Source organism: Amaranthus tricolor, chromosome 4, assembly GCF_026212465.1.
Source record: "Amaranthus tricolor cultivar Red isolate AtriRed21 chromosome 4, ASM2621246v1, whole genome shotgun sequence".
Classification (NCBI taxonomy): domain Eukaryota; kingdom Viridiplantae; phylum Streptophyta; class Magnoliopsida; order Caryophyllales; family Amaranthaceae; genus Amaranthus; species Amaranthus tricolor.
In genome coordinates, this window is record NC_080050.1 from 1,189,021 (window position 1) to 1,211,688 (window position 22,668).

Consider the following 22,668-nt stretch of genomic DNA (forward strand, 5'->3'; position numbering starts at 1 on the left):
ATATAGGAAATAGCTTCATGTAATTATATTCCTATAAATCACCAATTTAAAAATACCTTTTTTACATCTTCTAATGTACATGCCAATTCTTTAAGGCAACTACTACAAGAAGAAATCTCACAATAGTCATATTTTCCAATGGTTTGAAGTTTTAATTTCTCCAATTCATTTTTTATTTGATGATATCTCCAATTCATTGTTTTGATTTCTAGATAATATATGTACTATTTAAAATTTTCTTTAATTAGTTTATTATTTTTAATATAAGGGCTTTTTTGTAAATAAAATTATTTATGCTAAACATATTCAATCTTATAATATATGCACCATTGGTTCATTAGTTCAAAATTAAGAATTTTAGTCAAAAAAAATACACTATCATAGCTCATGATCTATAACACATGTTAGTATAATGTGTCTTATTCAATTATTCGTTTATTTTTCACAAATCGGTTGTTAGGTGGTTAAATCATCTAATGTTAATGTTTGGTAGATTAATTGGTTTTAACAATTTATTATTATGAATCAACTATTTTTACTTTTGTACAAGGTAGTGAAATCAACTACTCTAATTAGCTAAGAGCTATCTACCCTCAGAGATGTTTAACAAAATAACTTATTTTGACATATTTAGATGATTAGTTGGTTAAACCATCAAATGCTAGTGTTTGGTGAGTAAACTGGTTGAATCAACTTGTTATGAAACAACTATTTTCTTATAAGTTGTTTCTCAAAACGTGTTCAAAATCAGTTCTTCAAACCAATTGATCAAATCAATAACTTCAACAATTAACCGGCTATCAACTATGAACTATCAGTTATTTGTCAAACCCTCATAAGAGTATAAGCCAAAAAATGTGATAATTTGACAATTTTCAATAGACCCTTTCCCCCTAAAACCCACCAACAAAAATGGTGACATTTAGCTGCTTGAATCAATTTGTTATTATGAAACAATTATTTTTGTATAAGTTGTTTCTCGAAACATGTTCAAAATCAGTTTATCAAATCGATTAATTAAATCAACCACCTTAGCCAGTCACCACCTGTTAACCTGTTAACTATAAGCTATTAATCATTTGTCAAATTCAAATCCTATAAGATCTTAAGCCAAAAAAGTTGTGATAATTTGACAATTGTCAATAGGCCCCTTCCCATAAAAACCCACCAAAATTCACACAAATATTGAACTTATAAGTTCAAGCCTCAAATACACACCCATCCCCATCTCACAACATCTCCCACCTTCTTTCTTCTCTTCATTTCTCTTGGCTTTGGTGGGTTTTCTTGTTTTTGTGTGTGAGCAAGAAAACCGCCTTTCCACTGTATTCCCTCAACTCTCAACCTACTAAACCAAATCCAACAAAAGAATAAGGCAAAACCCACAAATAATCTTTCTCTCTTTATCCTTTTCTTCTCCATAACATAACACATGTTTGCTAGTTATAAACCATAAATGGGTTCTTAATTTTTCTGGGATTATTTCATTTTTACCATTTTTTTCAATTTTATGTGATAATTTCCTACATTTCCTCCATACAACACCCATTTTTCCTGAATCTGAAGTTTTCTGCTGAATCTGGATGTACCCATTTGTTTAAAGAACATTGGAATTTGGAATTTTTGTTTTTCTAATATTGTGGGAAATTAATTTGATTAATTAAAACGAGCTCTCTTTTCCCCATCAAGGTATTTTTTCCTCTAGTACTTGAAATTCCATTTTAGTATATTCTTCTGGGATTTGTTTGTTAATATTTTTATGTTTTTCTAGATTTTTTGATTTTTTGTGGTTATATCAAAGTTTTAAATTTTTTAATTATGGAAATTGTTTGTTGAATTAGTTTTGATTATTAATTATTAATTATGAGTAGTTGTTTCATTGACATGGCAAGTGCTGGTGGGATTCTGTCATTTTGGTGATTGATTATCTGATTTAGGAGTACTTGGTTCTGTTAGGCTAATTATGTACCTAACATTTTGTATTAGTTATTTTATTATCATTTCTTCATTTTAATTAGACCTAATTTTTATGCTTTAAATTTTAGATTTTCAAAGTATGTACTAATTGTGGGTTATGAGTTAAATGTGATGATAATTGAAGATTTGAATCTGAGCTGCTGATTTTTTGGTGTTTTTTCACTTTTTTCACCCTTCTTTTTGTATTTTTCTGAAAAAAGTTGTTTCTTCTTGGAGTGCTTTTTATTTCTCCTATTTATTGTGTTATTTGTTGTGTTTCTATGAATATATAGAGTTCAAATTCTAATTTTGATGCTTTAATTTTATATAATTTCAATTTGATGTAATGTTTAATCAATGTTTGTTTAATTACTATTACAATAATTTTTTGTGTGTGTATGATTTCTTCACACTTGATTAAGCAAGGTCAGGTAGATTTCCCTTGAAGTGTTATACATGTAAAGAGTAGAATGGCTGCATGCATCTGAATCCATCTCTTGAGATGTATCATATATAGTGATTGTTGTAGTTGGTGTTGGTTGAACATTGAAAATTATGTTGAATGTAAGATCACAGAAATTCTTTATTTAAGATGATATAAAACTTGTTTTTATTTTTTTGACTATGGGGTTAGGATGAATCCCCTCTAGGCGAGAGGGAAATGAGAATTGATCTTACTGTAGGCGATGAGAATGGAACTCGGATTACAAGGGTGGGAAAGAAAACCTTTACCATTAGGCGAACCCATGATTTTCAATATGAAACATGTATTTTGAAACACTTAAAAATCATGCATTTGGCATAGGCATCTTAATTCTTAGTTGTTTGAGGTTTTTCTTCAAAAGAAGCATTTCTAATTGGTTTTGGTGACGAGGGAAAGGAGAATTGATCTTACCAGAGGTGTTCGAAACAGACCTGAAGACTCGAAATTTACCCAACCTTGTAACTGAACCCGATTTGACCTAATTTGAAAAATGATTTACATTTATGTAAAAAAAATATGAACGCAGAACCCGATTTCAAACCGACCTGAAACAACTAATTTGAAATCAACCCGATGACCTGGATGAACATCAATAGATCTTACTGTAGGTGATGAGAATGGAACTCCGATTACAAGGGTGGTAGGTGATGAGAATGGAACTCCGATTACAATGTTAGAAAAGAAGACATCAACCATTAGGCGAACCCATGATTTTGAATATGAAACATGTATTTTGAAACACTTAAAAGTCATGCATTTGGCATAGCCATCTTAATTCTTAGTTATTTGAGGTTTTTCTTCAAACGGAGCATTTCTTATTGGTTTTGGTCATCCTTATTAGGTGTATAATGTTTTTGTTCATAGGGTTGATTAGTTTAAAGTAATCTAGGACTTTTTTCTTTGCAGGTCACCTTTTAGCAACTATGGATAGGGATACATGGGTTAGCCATTATCAGTATGGCTCTGTAATCAACCCTGTCAATTTTGATTCTTACTCCGAATTCGATGATGAAGTGAGCAAAGACGTCGTGTCCGTTGACTCGGCTCTCCCGGATGACATATTAGAGAGAATCCTTGCCTGTCTCCCTATCGCGAGCATTTTTAGAGCCGGGTGTGTTTGCAAGCGATGGCACGAAATAGTCACTTCGAAGCGTTTTATGTGGAATTTTACTGTCAATGTTCTATCACATAAGCCCTGGTATTTCATGTTTACCAACAATGATGAGTGTTTCGGGTATTCATATGATCCCGCCCTTAAGAAATGGTATGGCATTGATCTCCCTTACTTTGTTACCTCGAATTGGTTTGTCGCTTCCTCTTTCGGTCTTGTTTGCTTTTTGAACAACGATAGCCAAAGCGATCTCTATGTTTACAATCCGATTACTAGAAGTAGCAAAAAGCTCGTTGAACCTTCCGGTAAATTCTCCGATTACAGTGCTCTTGCAATATCCGTAGACAAGAAGTCTCATAAGTACAATGTGTCCATTGTTAAATCGAAACAAGTCCCGAATAACTTTTATCAATGGGATCTTTCCATTCATGTTTACAACTCTGAGACTATGATGTGGGTGATCTCACTTACGGAAGTGTTGAATGGGTGGAGAGCGGGTGATGAGTGTGTGATATGTGATGGTTCGCTTTACTTCTTGCTTTACTCTACCGGTGGTGGAATGCCCGATAATCGTCATGGCTTGATCAAATACAATCTCTCGAGCCGTTCATCTCATGGGTTACTGATGCGGAATTTCATCCCCGCCCCATGCTCGTTGACATGTGGTCGATTGATGAACCTCAAGGAGAAGTTGGTTATGGTTGGGGGGATCGGAAAACAGGATCGTTCGGACATCATCAAAGGGATCGGCATCTGGGTCTTAAATGGAACTGAATGGCAAGAGGTTGCTCGGATGCCGCATAAGTACTTCCAAGGGTTCGGAGAATTCGATGATGTTTTCGCTAGTAGCGGTACGGGTGATCTGATCTACATTCAGAGCTACGGCGCACCGGCTTTGCTTTTGTTTGACATGAACCAGAAACAATGGAAATGGTCTCAAAAATGCCCAGTTACTAAGAGGTTCCCCCTTCAGCTTTTCACTGGTTTTTGCTTTGAACCTAGGCTTGAAGTTTCTGCTTAAAAGCATTGCTATTTGCTACTCAATACTCATTCCAATAGGTATATCACGTGGGTGAATTTATTTTTTTTTAATTTTATAAATTTTTTTTTTCCTTAATGGTTCGTCTATTGCGTTGACCCTATCTTTGACGGAATTCAATGATATGATGATGATGATAATGATGATGGTTCGTCTACCTGGTGATTGAAGACTCACTTTCGTTTTTTCGACAAAGTTCGAGCATTACTACTAAGAAACGGTTCATTTCCTTTCCTATAACTCGTTTAGGGTTCTTGAGCCTTACTACTAAGAAATGGTTCGTCTATATGATGATGATGATGATACCGATGATGGTTCGTCTATTGGTGATCGAAGACTTTCACTTTTGTTCTTTCGACAAGGTTCGATCATTACCGCTAAGAAAGGAAAATTTTCATTTTCGTATAACCCATTGAGGATTCTTCAGGCTTACCCCGGAAAAAAAAAAGAAAAATCTACCTAACCCCACCAAAATACCAAATCTTTTTTATTTTTTTTATTTTAGTTTTTTTTTATTTTTTGGCTTAAATTGATATCTATCTTTCAGAAGAGTGAACAGGAAAAACATACCAGCTGGAAAATGTCTGCATCTCAAACACATTTATAATCTTTTTGCATTTTCTTAGCTGAACTTCAAGTACAAGTTCTGATCACCTTGGGATTGAAAAATCAAATTTATGTGTTAAATCATTCTCACTTTTTTCTTTAATTTATTATGTCTTTTTTTTTGTTTGTTTTATACTTCTATAAACAACAAATTGGTTGTTTTATACTGTGAAGCAGACAAAATTGACATATTATGTCTTTTCTGTTTTTTTTTTCTTTTCCTATTATTTCGTTTATTTTGCATCATTTAAGGTTTTAAAACCCGCATAATTTTGAAATGATGCAAAATAAACGAGACTAATAAATATCATTAAAAAATAATATTAAATTATTATCATGTAATTGTCCTTGTATGTATGGTTGGTTGTGAACATTATTTTTGTCCATTTGGTGTATGGTGGAAGATCTTTTTTTTTTGTTGAGAAAACTTGGGAAAATGATGAATTCAGCTATTGTTGAGCTATTTTGAGCAAAATTTCTATTTTGAAACCACAAATCAAGATAAAAGATTTTATCATTTTAAAAAATAAATAAATAAATAAATAAATTAAAGATTTAAAGGGTGCCTTGAGATGGATGGGTATTTGGGGGATTTGGGACCATTTTGTTTTGTCTTTCTAAGGAAGGGGACTCTAAAGTCAAATAATGGGATGGCATGCCATACCTTTCATACCTTTCTCTTCTTATATTGGAGGGTTTTCTTTCATTTCATATATTCAATTATTATGTCTACTAATAATAAAATTATTTCTTGAATAATAAACTTATTTCTTTCATTTTGAAATACTTGTATTTGATAGTGATATTTTTGATTGTGATATGTTATATGGGAAAATATCTCTATCAGTAGTAATTTGCGGTTAGTAGGAATCAATTTTCCTACAAAACAAATAGTATTTGACATAAATGTTTTGAATCTAAACTAGTGAACCCAATTAAATAGTATTTGACATAAATATTTTGAACTATTGAACCCAATTAATTTCATCTATTTCTTTTTAATTTTATTATTAAACTTATTTTCTCGTTTTATTTGATCATTTGTTTCTTCATTCACTTGTATTTTGTATTTTTAAATACAAATAATATTTACACTATGAGAAAGGCGAGCAATTTTGTGGGGACAAAGGGAGTAGTCATTTCTCTCCCTTTTTTTATTTGAGTTATAGGTAGGTTGAGAGAAGGGGAAAGAATGACTAGATGAGAATCGAATTTAGTGTCTATTTTGAAAATTGGTATCTATTTTTTAACTGAGATAAAATTCGACTTTCAATTAATTGTCTCTTTGAATTTAATTTTATTACATAAATTAAAGAAAATTGTTTTAAATATAATGTAGCAAATTTGAAGAATAGAGGGAATATTGATTTTAGAAACCTATAAGTTTAATTGTTCTTAGCTATGAATATTTCAAATTGGCAAGATCATATATTTGCACCATATAAATTAAATATATGAGAGTTTTTTTGAGTTATATGATGTAAATTAAAAGGAATTAAAATAATATTTTTTTTATGCTAAATTTATGTGAATATACATATTCAATATGATAGAAGGAGAATTGTTTGATTTATACTAATAAAAATTATGTAATTAAAGATATATATTTACATGTGTTTAGGATTAAATATATGTTATGTATACTAATTTATGATTATATATATGTTATGTAAACTAATTTATGATTTAGAGTAATTAAAGCTTTTAGTATCATGGTAGGACACAAAGGAAGTGGAGTGAAAATGGGGAACTTGGGGAGCTGACTAGGCCTATGACCACAACCTAGGTACTCTACCCTAAGGGAAGATCATGCTTTAGCCCTTTACACTTTTATTAGCCTTAGTTACTATGCCCTTCAGCATATGCAAAATGATCTATAATATCGCGATCTAAAAATATATTTTTATACTTATTTTATTTATTTTATACAAGAATAACTAAGTAAAAAAAATATCACATATATCATTAGTTTTTTTTAATATCTGTGAACTAATACGAAATTAGAAGTTAATAATTTTTGCTATACTATCTCTTTTTCAAAATCTATTGTCTAGTTGGATAGTAAGTTTAATCGGATCTATAAGATCAATTGGCATTGGAGCTCTAAAATTTACGAGATGACCTTGTTACTTTGTCTTACGGGTTTTGCTATAGTTTTTTAATTAGTTTGTCTTATTGGTTCTGCTACATTTTTATTATTGACTATGACTCATATTCTTTAATTTTCATCATCTACACTGAGTATATATTTAAACTTATCTTTTCATTTGATCTATATTTCTCTTAATTCTCCTGAAAAACATTCCTTTCTTCTCTATTTTAGTTATTTTGCTATATATATATATTTTTGACATGTTTGATATTTTGTAAAACTTTTTTATAATTATGTTTTTTACAACTTTTTTATGATTGGCAATGCATGTTTAGATCCTTCCCGGCTTTATTATATCAAATTATTTTTTTCCTCTCTCACATATTACTAACATTTAACAAAACTCAAAAAAATTAAATAATTATAGTATATTTATTATACTCTCGGAATTTACAAGTGAGACAAAGGGACAAAGTAGAATGCATGTGGTATTTAAAATTAATCAGTTGTGGCATTAATATTTAAATTAATACCCACATGCAAGCTGATGTAGGTTTATTAATTTAGGGTTAATATTACCTCTTACAAGTTACAATCATCTAAGGCTGCTATACAACTTGGGGTACATCTATTACCTACCACTCCATCTTTAATTTTTACAATTTTAATTTTTTAAGCCTGGTTTAATTGTTAATATTCATTAGCCATAATGAGAATTATTTGTAGTGAATTTTTTTTTAAATGTATTATTTTATTTCCATTGCGATGAAATTTTGAACATGTAAAAATTTTTGTTCAAAATAATTTATCATCTAATACTATATTTTCAAATGACAATTCATTAGAATGAATTTAGTGAATAAAATGAGTTGATTGAAGTAGATTAAGTATGCAAATAAATTTATCAAAAGAATTTCCTACTAAAATTACACTAACTTTTTATTATCTTCTATAACATTTACGCCCCGTTTGGTACATGGTATTAGAGGGCGGTAATGGTAATAAAATTAAGTAATGAAAATTTTGGTTGGTTGGATACCTTCAATGGTAATGGATGGTAATAAAATAAGGTAATGAAATTACCAAAAAGGGCCATTTTCATTACCATCAAACAACATGGTATTAGGCGGTAATGGTAATGAAGTATTACTGTGGTAATAAAATAAGGTAATGTTGTTTCGAGCTGAAGAAAAAAAATAATGAAGAAAAAAAGGTAATGTATGTAATTATCCAAAAAAATATTATTACTAAAAAAAGAATCATTAGATAGAATAATTTAGATACAATAATGTTTTTAGATACAAATATACAATCATGAAACTAGGAGTCATTACCATTTTTTATTACTAACAACCAAATACAATCAATGGAATATTATCTTCCATTACCATTCTTTAGTCATGCATACCAAACAAAAGAATCTTCATTACCAATTCTCATATCCATTCCTTCATTACTATTGCCATTACAACATTTCATTCCTATTATTTCATTACCATCAACCAAATGGGCCGTTAATATCAACAATACAAACAAGAAAATCGTGTATAAGTGTTTCATCGTGAGACAAGTCTATATTTATCCCAAGTTCAAAAATAAATGTTTTAAATACCAAAATAAATATTTTAATTAATTTAATTGGACTATTTAGCTCAATTTAAGATTATCTCATAGTAAGACCGCTTAAAATAAGAATTTGTGTTTATGTAATGGACTATTTAGTTCTACTAAAATCATCTACAATTGTAATGAATATGGTAAAATTGAGTCTACTCAAGTAACTAAAAGGATCCCGATTCCCAAACATCAATATGCAATGGCTCCAAATTGATTCATAAGAAGAAAACTTATTTAGGTCACTATATATATATATATATATATATGATCTGATGCTCCACTATCTATAATCCATAACCATCAAGGTCATTTAACTAAAAAAACAGCTTGTTTTGTATGAGACTGTCTCACGATGAAACGACTCAAAATTAGAAGTTCATAAACTAAAAGTTTCTATTATTGGATTATTTAACCCAAATATGAGGCATGTTTCACAATGAGACCGTCTCATATAAAAATTTGTGAACAATCTTACCCCAAATCAAAATCTTTAAGCCCATTGCTTATGGGCCTAACTTCATCCAAATTGTCATACTACGTGTCCTAAACTTGAATTGGTGCCCCGTTTGGTCTTTCTGCCAGAAGCCTATGTATGAGTAATATGAGAGAATTTACTTGGACCAATTTTTTTTTTTTTTTACAAATTATTGTAAAAGGCAGTTTCACTATAAAACACTATAAAACACGTCCTTAGTAATTGCTCATTTAAATATGACATGATGATCAAAGTCAAGGTTGACCCTATCAAAAAAATAATTACATAAATTCTTATATGAGATTTTTACCAAAAAAGATATAATCAGTTTTATTGATTTGTATGAGAAGGGCTCTTATTTTTTATCCCATGCATTGGCGAATTTTAGCCCACAAATTAAAGGGTCCCAAATAATTCATTAAAAAAAAAAACCAACCATACTTTTAATCACTAACCTCACAATTTTTTTCCATTGTAATAATTGTACTAAATTTTGCTTTTATATGATGTTCCAAAATTTTTCAATGGGCCAAGCTCTTTTGGGAATCAACAAAGGTTTGTCGCTGATGGGAGGAAGGCTAGAGAATCTTCTATTAAGTCGGGAAATAAGGAGTTAATATTTCTTTAAGTAATGACAATCAAAACTTCAGAGTGAAAAATTTTCAACCGCTAAGCAAATCTATATAGATTTACATATTTTATTTAGCTTTTTATCCGATCCACACATTTTAAATGTTTGGTCTTATTATAAATGAACCAAACAATAAAATAATTAAAAAACAATTTCATATACTTGTTGCAATTTCTATGGCACGAAGTATGAAGTCTTATTAACACATATAGAAATAGGGACAAGGGAGTGAGGTTAGGATATATTCTTTTTTTAAAGAAAATTCTTTAATTTTTTTGCGGTTTTTAATGATTATAGGGTAGATCGAGAAAAGGAAACACTAGATGAATCATACTTAAAACATTTTATAAAAAGCGAAAATTTTCTCCAACCAAAAAAAAAAACTCGTTTTAACGTTGAAGAAAGTAGGAAATATTAACCATCAAAATAGAAAATGGTGTGTAAAATACAATGACCCCTCCACAAACAACAAATCACATTCAACAACGCACATTAGGCATTCCCTTCGGAAACTTATTTCACAAAAATGGCTTAAAACAAAAGGCAAAAAATACGTTTAATGAAAATTGTCCTTTTCAATTCCTTTCAAAAAAAATTTTCCTTTTTCAATTTTAATTAATCCCATTTACCCAATTAATAATTAGTTAAATCAAATTAAATCTCTTAATTATCCTTTCTATTATTCCTTGATTTTATAGAAGGGTTGAAGAACAAAGAGACAACAAAAGGAGGGATTTTTTTTTGTTGAAACCTAGTTGATTTTCATCATGAATTTCTAGATTTTCTTGTAATTGTCGCACTTATATTGGGTGCCTGAGAAATTTAGGTAAACTATTTTTGTTCTTGATTAATTAATTATATTTTTGTCATCTAAAATTATTTATTTTGGTTTATGAGGTCGATTATATATTCTTTATGAAATAAAGAAATTATATTTATGGTAATTTCCTTAAATTTGATAAATTCTTTATAACCATGATGCAATTTATGCTTTTGACATCTAATTTGTAATTAATATGTTCCTAGCAATGTAAATTTCTAATCAATTTATCAAAAAATATATTGTATAATAATGCATGATTTAATGGGTATCATTTTATCTATGAAATTTTAGGTATATTTTATCAAGTATGTGCAATGTGTTAAATCATGTATGACATTCAACTATTGGAAGCTCAAGTTTATTAGCAATCCATTATTATATGCTTTTAAGTCTTTTGTTAATTTTCCTAAAGGGTGTTATATGAAGAAAGAAATTTGGTAAAAGTTGCTTGTTTTTTCACGAAATGAAAAGGAAAATGAATCTTAAATATAATGGCAATACGACTCTCCCCATTTATAGAAAGATTAAGTTTTGAATGAACTTATATTATGGGAATATGCAACACTCAAAGGGTTTTTTGAAAATAAATCAATTTACTTAATTTTGTGCTTCTATTGGAAAATTATTCGAGTTTCAAACAATTCTTTTAGTCATGTCTCTTGGGGTATATATAACATATCTTAGCACTTCAACCATCAATTTAAAATTTTGGTTGAATTGGTTTCCTAATATGACATCAAAGCCAACGTGTGATAAAAAAGTCACATGTTCGAATCTTGACCACCCTTCAAATTCAAGGGAAATTCTCGCCAAGTATGAAGAGGTTTTATGTTGCATCCACACTTCTAACATAATGAGCTCTCATGTGAAAGAGCATGTTAAAGCATACATAATATATCATAAGACCTTAACAATCAACGACTTTGGTTTACTTGGTTCGTTAACAATGCACTCCTTTTTTATAGTTGGACATATACAACACATTAGATTATGAATTTCAATGCCGCTTAATAAGTGCATGGCCTATCAATAGCGTACTAGCTAGGGGAACCAGGCCTTGGACATAGTTCAAATAGACTATTTGATTAAACTTTTTTATTAATGTTGAATCGTGTAAAATATAAAATTGAAAAATGGTAGTAGAATTGGTTACTCAAACATATAAAGGCTATTATTCAATTCATTTTATATTAGTATTTTGAATTCACCTTTATGAATGTTTAACATATCTTCACCAAGAGATTCTTCTGTTAGCCAAAACCATAGAGTGGATGAGTATCGGAGTATGTTGAAAATGTTACAAGTTACAACATACGCAATTAACCAAGTTCTCCTATCAGAACCGTAAGATTGCATATATTCGACCTTCCAAAGACCGATTATAGTGAAGTTACTTGGTCATATTAAAGTAATAAAATGCTTTTGTTGTACATGTTAGCTAGTCACGTTACCGTTGCATTTGAAGTTAGAAAGGTGGCTAATTAAATATAGTATATACTCCCTCTCCCTCTGTCCTTATAAGTTTGTCAACATTTTTATTTTCAATTGTTTTTTTTTAACTTTGCAACATTTTCATTTTTGGCAATATATGCTAATTTGAGCATTGTATACATATGTTAAATATGCAGGTGCATGGCCTTGCTTAGGATACAGCTTTCATTTCCTCGTAGTTTCAAATCAGCAAGAACTACAAACATACATTATCCTAAATCATCCAGTCTTCCTGCTGGTACTATCACTGAATTTGTCTGGAAAGATTATAATCCCTCACTTTTTAGGTTTTTCACTAACTTTCGTATTTCAGTTGTTATTTATTTAATCACGAATATATTTAACGTTGCAGTCGTTTAATAAATATGGTAGTGATTTAATAAGATTAAAAAAAATTCATCAAACATTATTGTTCAGTAAAATAGTAATTTAAGTATATAATGTTATAACTTATAGCATTTTGAAATCAAAATTAGTGTTTCACATATTAAATTCCAACAACATTCTAAGAGCTACTTTGATCTTATAGTAATAATTCACATGACTATTACTCCCTCTATTCCTAACATTTCACAACAAGTTGCTTTTAGACACTGTTCATCAACTGGTCTTAATTTGTATTTTATTGTTAATTTATAAGTTAAAACATAGTCAAGTGAGATCTTGTTTGATTTGTCTCAAATCTCAATGCAATAATTATTAATATCAATTGACTTTCACATTTTAACAGTTTTTTATTCAATTATGGACATGTTCACCATATCAGTTTAATAAATTATTAGTAGATTAATTGTTGTCATTTAGAACGTTAATGGTTATCGGAAATAATAAATTAATTAAATCAAATAAATTAATTAAATTAATAATTGATTGGAAATATCCTAAGATTTCAAAAGTTTCTGTTTTGGTATAAGAACAGGTCGCGGCTTGCGAGTTGGCTTGGTCGCGGCCGCGATTGTTTTCGCAATGTTCGTTTTTTTTTGGTTTTGTTAGTTATGCTATAACTACCTACGATTAATATGGTTATACTAACTGAATATATTGGGATGTATTGATTTATGATCGATTGGTTCGTGAATCGAAGTTGCGGTTCATGAAGTAACATATTACTTTATGAATGGTTGGAAACTCTTCTATAAATATAGAAGGCATGTGTAAGTTATTTATGACATGAGATTTACATGAGACATACATATAATTTCTGAATTTCTTATCCTCTCTAGCTCTTTAAATAGAGAACTTGCAATCCTCGATTGTAATTTCCGTTTCTTCTTCAATCTAAGTTTCTCTTACATCGATCTAAGTTTCTTATGCTAAGAATTTAGTGCAAGTCTTTGTATCACAGAACATATTTCCGGTTTATATTCCCAAGCACTGTAATAGGGAGGAAATTATGTTTTAGGAAAGAGCGCATCTCGCCTAAAATTAATATCAAGTTCACATACAAAATCTTCTTGTTACTATATTCGATATATGGTGTTCCCGATGATGAAGTTCACATTTGGTGTATGTTAAGCAAAGATTTGAATTTGTCATATATTTTGTAACCTACTAAGTTTATGTAACTTTATTTTATATGTTTGATTAATAAAATTAAAGTCATATTTACAACATTAATGAGGTTAAGAAAATTTATAAAACATTATTGTTTCTAAGTTCATAACATAACAATTACTTGTAGTGTTTTAAAATAAATAAAAAAAACTACACATAGTTATTACTCACTCTATCACCAACATTTTGCAAAAATTGCTTTACATAGGAGTACGTCTTAATTCACATGGCTATTAAAATTAATTATAATAATTTTTTGTTATAAATAATTAAAGATATTAATGATTGAAACAATTGGTTGGATAATATGAAAAGTAAAATGCAGCAAAATCTCAAAAACATAGGGAATGTCTAACAATTTGTACAACTATTATCCACACTTAATAACTATTTAGATAACTAACAACTATCTGCCCGTGACAACTATACACCGAAGATGCCCTAATATAAATGTTATGTGTAATTATAGAAACATACAAGATCTTGGAGGTGTAAACTGTGAGGATTACATGCAAGCAGTATGCAACCATGAAACACTTATGGAATTAACACATCGTGGATGCGGTGGTAAGCCCTTCTATGTGTCTCAAGATGACCGATTCGTCATTAAAACCTTGCGCAAATCTGAGGCTAAGGTATTCTCATCATTCTTTTGTCGGACGTTTAGTTATTGATATTAAACGATTGTAATGAGACTCAGTATTCTCATCATTGTAACGAAACTCTCAATTTTAGTTATGTGTATTAAGGAACCAACTCAACCAAAAACTTAAGCTGATGGTTGAGATCTCATAACAGTACTATGTTTTATAATACTCTAACAACCCACACATGAGAGCCCATTGGCCTAGAAGTATGGAAGTGCACAAACATTGAATATTCCATTTTAAATGAGGAGTGGTTGAGCTGAACTAGTGACCTCTTGTCACAATGACTCTAATACCATGTTAAAGAATTAACTCAACCATAAGATTAAGCAAACTTAAGTTGTTGTTAAGGCTTCATAATACGTTTTATACACTTTAACTGTGTGTTTTCTTCGTTATTTTCATTTTTGTGATAATTTATGAGATCGAATTTTGTAAAACCTTATGATATCGTTTTTTAGTAAAATAACTTAAACTTTTATCATCATTCTCACTATCTAATTTTAAAATTTAAACAAGTCGATAAGAGAAAATTGTAATTTTTCTACCTTACATTTTATAGGTGTTGATGGACATGCTTCCAAGTTACTATAATCATATTCTAAATAATGAAAACTCTCTCTTGGCCAAGTATTATGGCCTTCATGCTTCAAGACCTAGTAATGGTGGTGAAAAGGTAACAAGCTCTACATACCAATTGCTTTCGATAAAGGCCTTGTTGTGAAATTGATCATTTTTGCTCACTTTGTTGGTTAACTCTGGGTTTTTGGCCAGTTATTTGGTTGAACTACCAATAAAGTAGCTAATGCTATAGTGTTCAAACAAGACAACTAAACCAACCAACGTTAAGGAACCAACTCAATAAAAGTTTAAGCTTATGGTTAAGGTCTTACAATATAGTATATACTCTGACACGTCCGTCACATGAGAGCCCTTTAGATTAAAAGCGTGGATAACACAAACTCTCCTCATGCTTAACGCCAAATATTCCACTTTAAATGAGGGGTGGTTGAGATTCGAACATGTGACCTCTTATCATGCTAGCGCTTATACCATGTTTAAAAAAACTCAAACTAAAAACTTAAACTTATAATTGAAACATCATGATATTTTATATTCTCTGACACAGACACCTTGAAAAGGTCTAGTTTCTCAGCTAAAATTAAACAATATTGTGATGATCAAATTCCTCGTCTCATTGTAGGTCTTTTTTGTTGTGATGGAGAATGTATTGCGGACAGAATTGCTTATAAACAAACGGTATGATCTGAAAGGCTCTTCACAAGGAAGAAGTGCCACCAAAAATGGAAGCCAAGATACATTAACATTAAAAGATCTTGCATTTGATCTTTGCTTCTTTCTTGACCCAACTACTCGAAATCGAATCTTAGAGTAAGTATTTCAATCATATAATCTGCCATATGTTATATGCTCTATTATATCCCTCACACGAAAGCCATTTCAGTTTGAAGTGAGGATGCAGCTAAGTCCCTCCTCACAGTTAACGCTAATCACTTCGAAAGCCATTTCGGTTTAAAGTGAGGATGCAGCTAAATTCCTCCTCAAAGTTAACTCTAATCACTTCACTTGAAATGAAGTGATGATGATGTAATTGATCGCTTTTATATTACATTGGCTTTGGCTTGAAATTATTGCATTTCTACATGTCATTTTGCATAAACTAAAAATATTTTAGTTGTTAATTTTACAAATAAAACTCTGCCGAAATTTCATTTATTTGTTGGTGTTCCATAAGACTCTAAACCCTAAATCTACCACTGCGGATGAATAAGATATAAACCATTAACCTTTTATCACGTTCAGTTTTCATTCCTTATTTTACTCAACTTTTCATGTATAAGGAGGCTTGTGGTTGATTTATAGGCAAATCAAGGTAGATTGCAAATTTCTAGAGGAGCAAGGAATCATGGATTACAGCTTGTTACTTGGTATGCATATGGAACCAAGACGAGGTGAATGTTCAATCTACTTATCTCCATTCAAGTTCATGTATTATAGTGCTTGTTTTGGCCCATTTAAAGTTTATCTCTAGGTCAGGAAATTGGTACGAGCTAAAAAAATTTTCAAATTAACATCTTTATATTTAGGTAACAGAGGTAAAAAAAACTATTAAGGTACTATTTGAGTAACTTAGATGTATTGACAACAACACCAACAAATATTTTGACTTAAACGTAGAGTTATAAATGAAATATCTTATGAATATCACATTTTTACACATTTTTGAAGGGGGCAGTCGGGCCGTGGCCTTTTCGCTCAATCATAGCTTTACCCATGCCTAGATGACTAGCATAATAATTAAGATGATTGATTTGATCAATAATACACGAATAATTGTATAGACAACCAGAGTAGAACAAGTCTCTTAACTTGCAATGGATTTAACATTTTGGACTTCTAATATATAAATCATACATCCTTAGTTTTTTCATGCGTGCAGATTCATTGAAAAATCCTATACAACTACAAAATGGCATTGACCATCCTCAGGCTTTGGAATCTAGACAAGTAAAAGTGGACATGGACCATTCTCGCGCTGAACTTGTGGAAACTTTTCATAGGCGAGACCCTACTTTTTCACATTTTACATCTGACAGGTTAGCCATAATCTTGATTTAAATTCTCTAAGTATTAGAATTAAGTCTAGTTATAAGATGAGATTGCTCCAAATTAATGGTGATTTGAGATTGGTCTTGAAAGGATAAGTTGGTCAGATGCTTCAACAAACTGTTCTTTCAGATAGTTTTTGGAGTATTATGCTTTTAGGAAGAAACCTCATTGAGTTTATGTGCAGTCGACTGTCATGTTGTATAAGTCTTATTTACAAGCCCTATAACAAATTATCAATCTTAAGCTTTATGCTTTTCATCTGTCAAAATTGGATGGAGTCAAAGAATTGTATGAAAATATGATGGAATATAGAAATTAATATGACTTATGATATCATGCAAGTTTATTCATATGATCAAGTTGTGTATGATACTTACAATCAAGGGTTAATAGAAACTGAAAATCATAAGTTGTGCCTTTCTATTGGTGGGATTATCCTTACCCTAAAATCAAATAAATGTTAATAGAAATAATATTTATTATTACAAGAGTAAGATCACAACTTACGTATGTCTAACCTTCCTAACTCCAAGGCTGAAGGTTTTACCCACACTCACTCTTGTTATAAGATTTGATTTTCACCATCTACATAAAGATCAGTTCTCCTTCTATTGGAGTAACTTTTTTTATTTCAGGGTAAAGTTTATGTACTTTATGTATCTCTAACCCCCCTCCCCCCCAACTTAACAATGTTGTGATAATAATTTACAGGCCTAATATTACAAGATTTGGAGCAAAAGTTCCAGCAAGGGTGATGGGTAAATTGGCTAAAGGTAATGACAATGAAGAAAGGGATAGTCCATCAAGCACAAGATCAAGATCAAGATCAAGATTACATGATCAAGCTAACAATGTATATTTGTTCATTGGAATCATTGATTTCTTACAAAACTACACTATGCTCAAAAGGATGGAGCATGCTATAAAATCCTTGCAATATGATTCTAAAACAATTTCAGCTGTGAATCCTCAGCTTTACTCAACTAGATTTCAAGAATTCTTGTGCACCAAAGTATTCCTAGTCCAAGATCATGAGTTTGCTAATAATAATAGTCCTCAACCTCTTCAACTCCATAGCAAATCTATGAGCTAGCTATTTAACATGTGTTACTTGGACTCGGGTACTAATGTCGAATGCTGATACGTGTCCAAGTGACGGATATGTCTAAATATTTGATTTTACGCCTAAAATGAAGTGCTTAAGTGACATATCGAGCATCAAGGATCAAACATGGATACGTGAAGCAAAATAAAAAGTTATTTAACTTTGTAAACAAACACTAACTTTGTATATATGTTATTTTCAGCACAAACTTCCTTAAATGTATATTCACGGCCAATTTGGGTATTGATAATAAATGGTGGGAATAGTAATGAAAAGCTAATGTAAATTTAATTGGAAAATTTTCTTTACAAGCTTTATGGTCATGCTTGCTAATTGTTATTATTTTTTTCATAAAATTCATTCTAATGCATTGCCATTAAAAATGGTGGTATTATATTGTAATGAAAATTTGTGAACAAAAGAACTTTTTATGATGAAAGTTTTATTAACATGGGAGTGACATGATATATTTATCGAAGATTTTCACTATAAATCAATCATGTTACCACAATTTAATACCAACAACCAAACAAACCATTATAATCACCGTCATCTATTCATATCATCATATGTGCAAGATAAAATACAGATGTACAGTACAGGGCCAAGTAACAAGCAGTCACAAGAGAATTTATTAAACAACTAGCATGTAAATATAACATAATATAATAGAAGTCTTTAATCATCAACTAAACCTTTTAATTTTTTATTGAATTAGTTTTATAACAAAAACTACATTATATAAAACATTTTTTTTACTAATTTATACGAATATAAAATTTAAAAACTTCAAAACACCAAACAAAAAGGTGGAAAATTTGTATGGGTTCCACTCCACTAACGGTAGGGAAGACTGAACCCTATCGTAAATGGTCCATGACTGCTTGTCTTATTGTCTGTAAATAGCAATCTCATATTACCTCGTGGCTTGAATTCGTTAGGTAGATTATACTCCATTTATTGTGTTCCTTTCAATTTGATGTAAATTTATTTTGTCTGTTTCGTTTAATTAATATATTAAATTTTTTTATATAAAATAATTTTTATCAATTTATTAATTTTTTTATTAATATATATTTTTATATTAATATCACCTATATAATTTTAATTAAAGGGATTTATGATTATTTACCAAACTCGTGCTAGGTACGCATTGCGTGGATCCAGAATTTCAATCATTGAATCATCGAAATTGACTATGATAACTAATAAGATGAATTTTAAAAAATTAAATGTTTTTTTTTTTCTTAAAATATTCTACGTTTTATACGGATTTTTTAAAGAAATTTTTTATGATTTAAATTTTATGGTGGGACCTGTCCCAATTTACTATTATAGATTCCCCATTGTTTGATGCATTTTATTTATTTTACATTATTGTTAGCAATCCTTTTAATAATATTTTTGTTTATATATTTTTTATGTCAACTTTTATTTTCTAATTTTCCATCTAATGAGAGCATTATTCATCCAAACAATACATAATAATTCACGCAACTAAGAGAATCAACCACTAATTCTCATTGGAAGCTTACATTTTTTCAAATCTATTTGGAGGATGTCCTCCATGACATGGAAAATAAACTCACTATCAATGATTTACAACAAAAGTTATTACTCCCTTTATTCTTTAACATTTACTTCATTTAATTTAAATAAATATATGAAAAGATTTATTTTGATTAAATAATAGAATAAATAAACTCTCACACGATTACGTTTTTATGTGTATTTTTAATTAAAATATTGTCTCAGCCAATACTATAATCATATACTTTGAATAAATTAAATCATTATTATTATTAAAAACTGAATTAAATTACGATATAATAATCTTGTTAAACATACTTACATCCATAATAATTACGCATGTGTAATTGCATGATCACAATTACCAACAAATAAAAGATTTTTGATGAGGAAATCTTAGTACATTTTTGACCTAGGTAAAACTAAATATTCTCAAGAGATGGAGAGGTCTAATTTATTAATATGAGCCTATGCTAACAAAATGTTTTCAAGTAATTATAATACCAATTTGTGTGTATGTTCTTTATGGGAAAATGCAAAAGAGAAGAAACTACAAAGAAAGAAAATTTGGACCACAAACACCATAACACAAACAAGTCTTATAATACTACTCTATTTTTTGTGACATGTCCTATGTTTTGTCTTTTATGACAACAAGGTGATTTTGATGTGGTATTATTACCTTTTCTCGTTAATGTGAATTTCTTGAAAGATTTTTTGCAAACCACTTGTTGATAGATGATAGTTGATTGTTTATTAAATAAACTTATTTAAATTAGTTAATTTTATGGATTAATTTAATCAGCTAAAATTGTTTGGTGATTTTAAGAGTATTTGGTAAAGTTTAATAGATGATTGAAAACTGATTGGTATAAAAAGAAATACAAGAACATGAATATGAGAGAAACAAAAATGAGGGTGATATAGTCACGTGAATAGTTGTATTGATGTTATAGTCATCGATTCAGTATTCCTTATAAGTCGGGGTCCAAATGGGGAGGAAGGCAGTGGATATACCATACTCATACCCTCTCCAATTAGGGCAAAGAGGAATGTGCGCACTGAGATATTCTCTCAAATAGATAGGCCCCGCATAGAAGAGAGTTGGATGACATATAGCTCACCCAGTTGAATTGATGAGGCAACTAGAATGAGAGAATACGCTAATTTTCTTAGTGTGTAATAAGTTGGTTTATTTATATCAATAAATTGTTTCAATCAACTCAACTTATTAAGTTATCTAACCAACTAATTCATCCAAATTTTTTGAAAATTTTTAATTAGCTCTTTCATATTTTTTCTTATTTTCTATTATGAACGTATATTAAGTATATCATGAACTTATTCATGCATATTCAATTAAATTGGACAATCTCAATAGAGTTCACTAATTCATAAAGAAAACAATGTCTTAAGCCTTAATTCAAGATAATTGCTTTGAAAGCATAGACATGTGATTTGTCCATGCATTAACATAGGAGCTTGTCTCCACTTCATTTGATTGTGGGTAGCTAATTTATATTCTTCCTCACCTTAAGAAATTGCCACACTTTTTTTTTTTAATTCATATTTTTTATTTTATTATAATTTTTTTTATAAAAATATTTTATCATTTTCTTTTTTTTTTTCATCTACACATTTTCATTCTTTTTTAATAATAGTCTGTTTATTTTTAAATCTTTGTACAATTATTGACATATTTGATTCACGACAAATATGCAATATTACTCCACGGAAAACAAAGTAATAATTATGAGAACAAAAATAAATCAATATAATTCCAAAATCCAATTGAAGATGATAGGTAAGGGTCCCAAATGGGTTTTTGAAGGAATCCAATATATAAATACCCATAATTGCAACAAATTATTAGACACCATATAATATATAATTCTGACTAATTATTTTACCATCATAATTGCAGAATGAAATAAATAAAATCGGTGAGTTAATTATTTTGATTTGGATTTTTCATATGAATGTCATTCTTAATATATGCATGTATTTAGTTTGTTATTTAAGTTTGCAACTAAAAGTGACATTTTATTCATATGTCATTTTCAATAACAAATTTAAAAATTAGAGATACGTAATTATCTATACATATCAGAACAAATTTAGTTATTTATTCAATATATTTATAAATTGAGCATTTCTCTAGCTAGGAATGTCATGGTAAGAAATATTTCTTTTACTTAATCATTAAAAACCGCACCACCTTTTTCTATTACTTCCTCAATGTTACTTGTAATAATATTGCATAATAGCTAAAAATTATCGACTAGTGTTGTCTCATTTGCCCCATCCTTTAAATAATCCTTCTATATTTGAGTGATATATTGTAAATTTAAAGAAGTCCAAAAAATATTTACTTGCACAATGTTTACTTTTTATAAAACATTTACAAATAGGGTTTGATCTAAAATAATTAATAATACATGAAATAATACTCAAATGAATTTGTTTTAGGGTCAAAAGACCCACATTATCAAGCTTATTTTCGTATAATTTAAGCATAAAGATGAACAACTCACAAAAAATAATCAGCTGGCAAAAGGCCATGTCTGTTCTAAAACCAATTTAACAGGCGATGATATTAATAGCTATGTCACTCATTCACCACTTTTGGATTTGTAAACACTTTCATTATCTTTGTTATGAGGTATGTCTTTTATGATTAGTAACATCAATTACATTATTCATTCCTTTTTATTACGTATATTTTTGTCAAGAGCTTTTTTGGAGTGACACCCCAGATAAATAACTCTGAAAGGATTTTGAGGCATATGTTGACTTACTCTTCCATCCTTAAACAAACGTAACCTAAGTTTCTTGACAAAAAGAGAAATATTATCATATTTGTCTCAACATGCGAT

At 29.6% G+C, this 22,668-nt stretch overlaps 2 protein-coding genes across 2 annotated transcripts; both read left to right on the forward strand.

The window, feature by feature from the left end:
* Window positions 1-1,147: 1,147 nt before the first annotated feature.
* LOC130811386 (F-box/kelch-repeat protein At3g61590) lies at window positions 1,148-5,580 on the forward strand. Its single transcript, XM_057677676.1, has 2 exons — window positions 1,148-1,689; window positions 3,347-5,580. Exon 2 carries the CDS (start codon window positions 3,364-3,366, stop codon window positions 4,570-4,572), a length of 1,209 nt encoding a protein of 402 aa, XP_057533659.1. The 5' UTR covers window positions 1,148-1,689; window positions 3,347-3,363; the 3' UTR covers window positions 4,573-5,580.
* Window positions 5,581-12,466: 6,886 nt separating this feature from the next.
* LOC130810216 (putative phosphatidylinositol 4-phosphate 5-kinase 11) lies at window positions 12,467-18,549 on the forward strand. The gene is made up of 7 exons (XM_057676192.1): window positions 12,467-12,612; window positions 14,349-14,514; window positions 15,089-15,202; window positions 15,731-15,918; window positions 16,411-16,499; window positions 16,934-17,144; window positions 17,869-18,549. Exons 1-7 carry the CDS (start codon window positions 12,467-12,469, stop codon window positions 18,248-18,250), a joined length of 1,296 nt encoding a protein of 431 aa, XP_057532175.1. The 3' UTR covers window positions 18,251-18,549.
* Window positions 18,550-22,668: the final 4,119 nt, after the last annotated feature.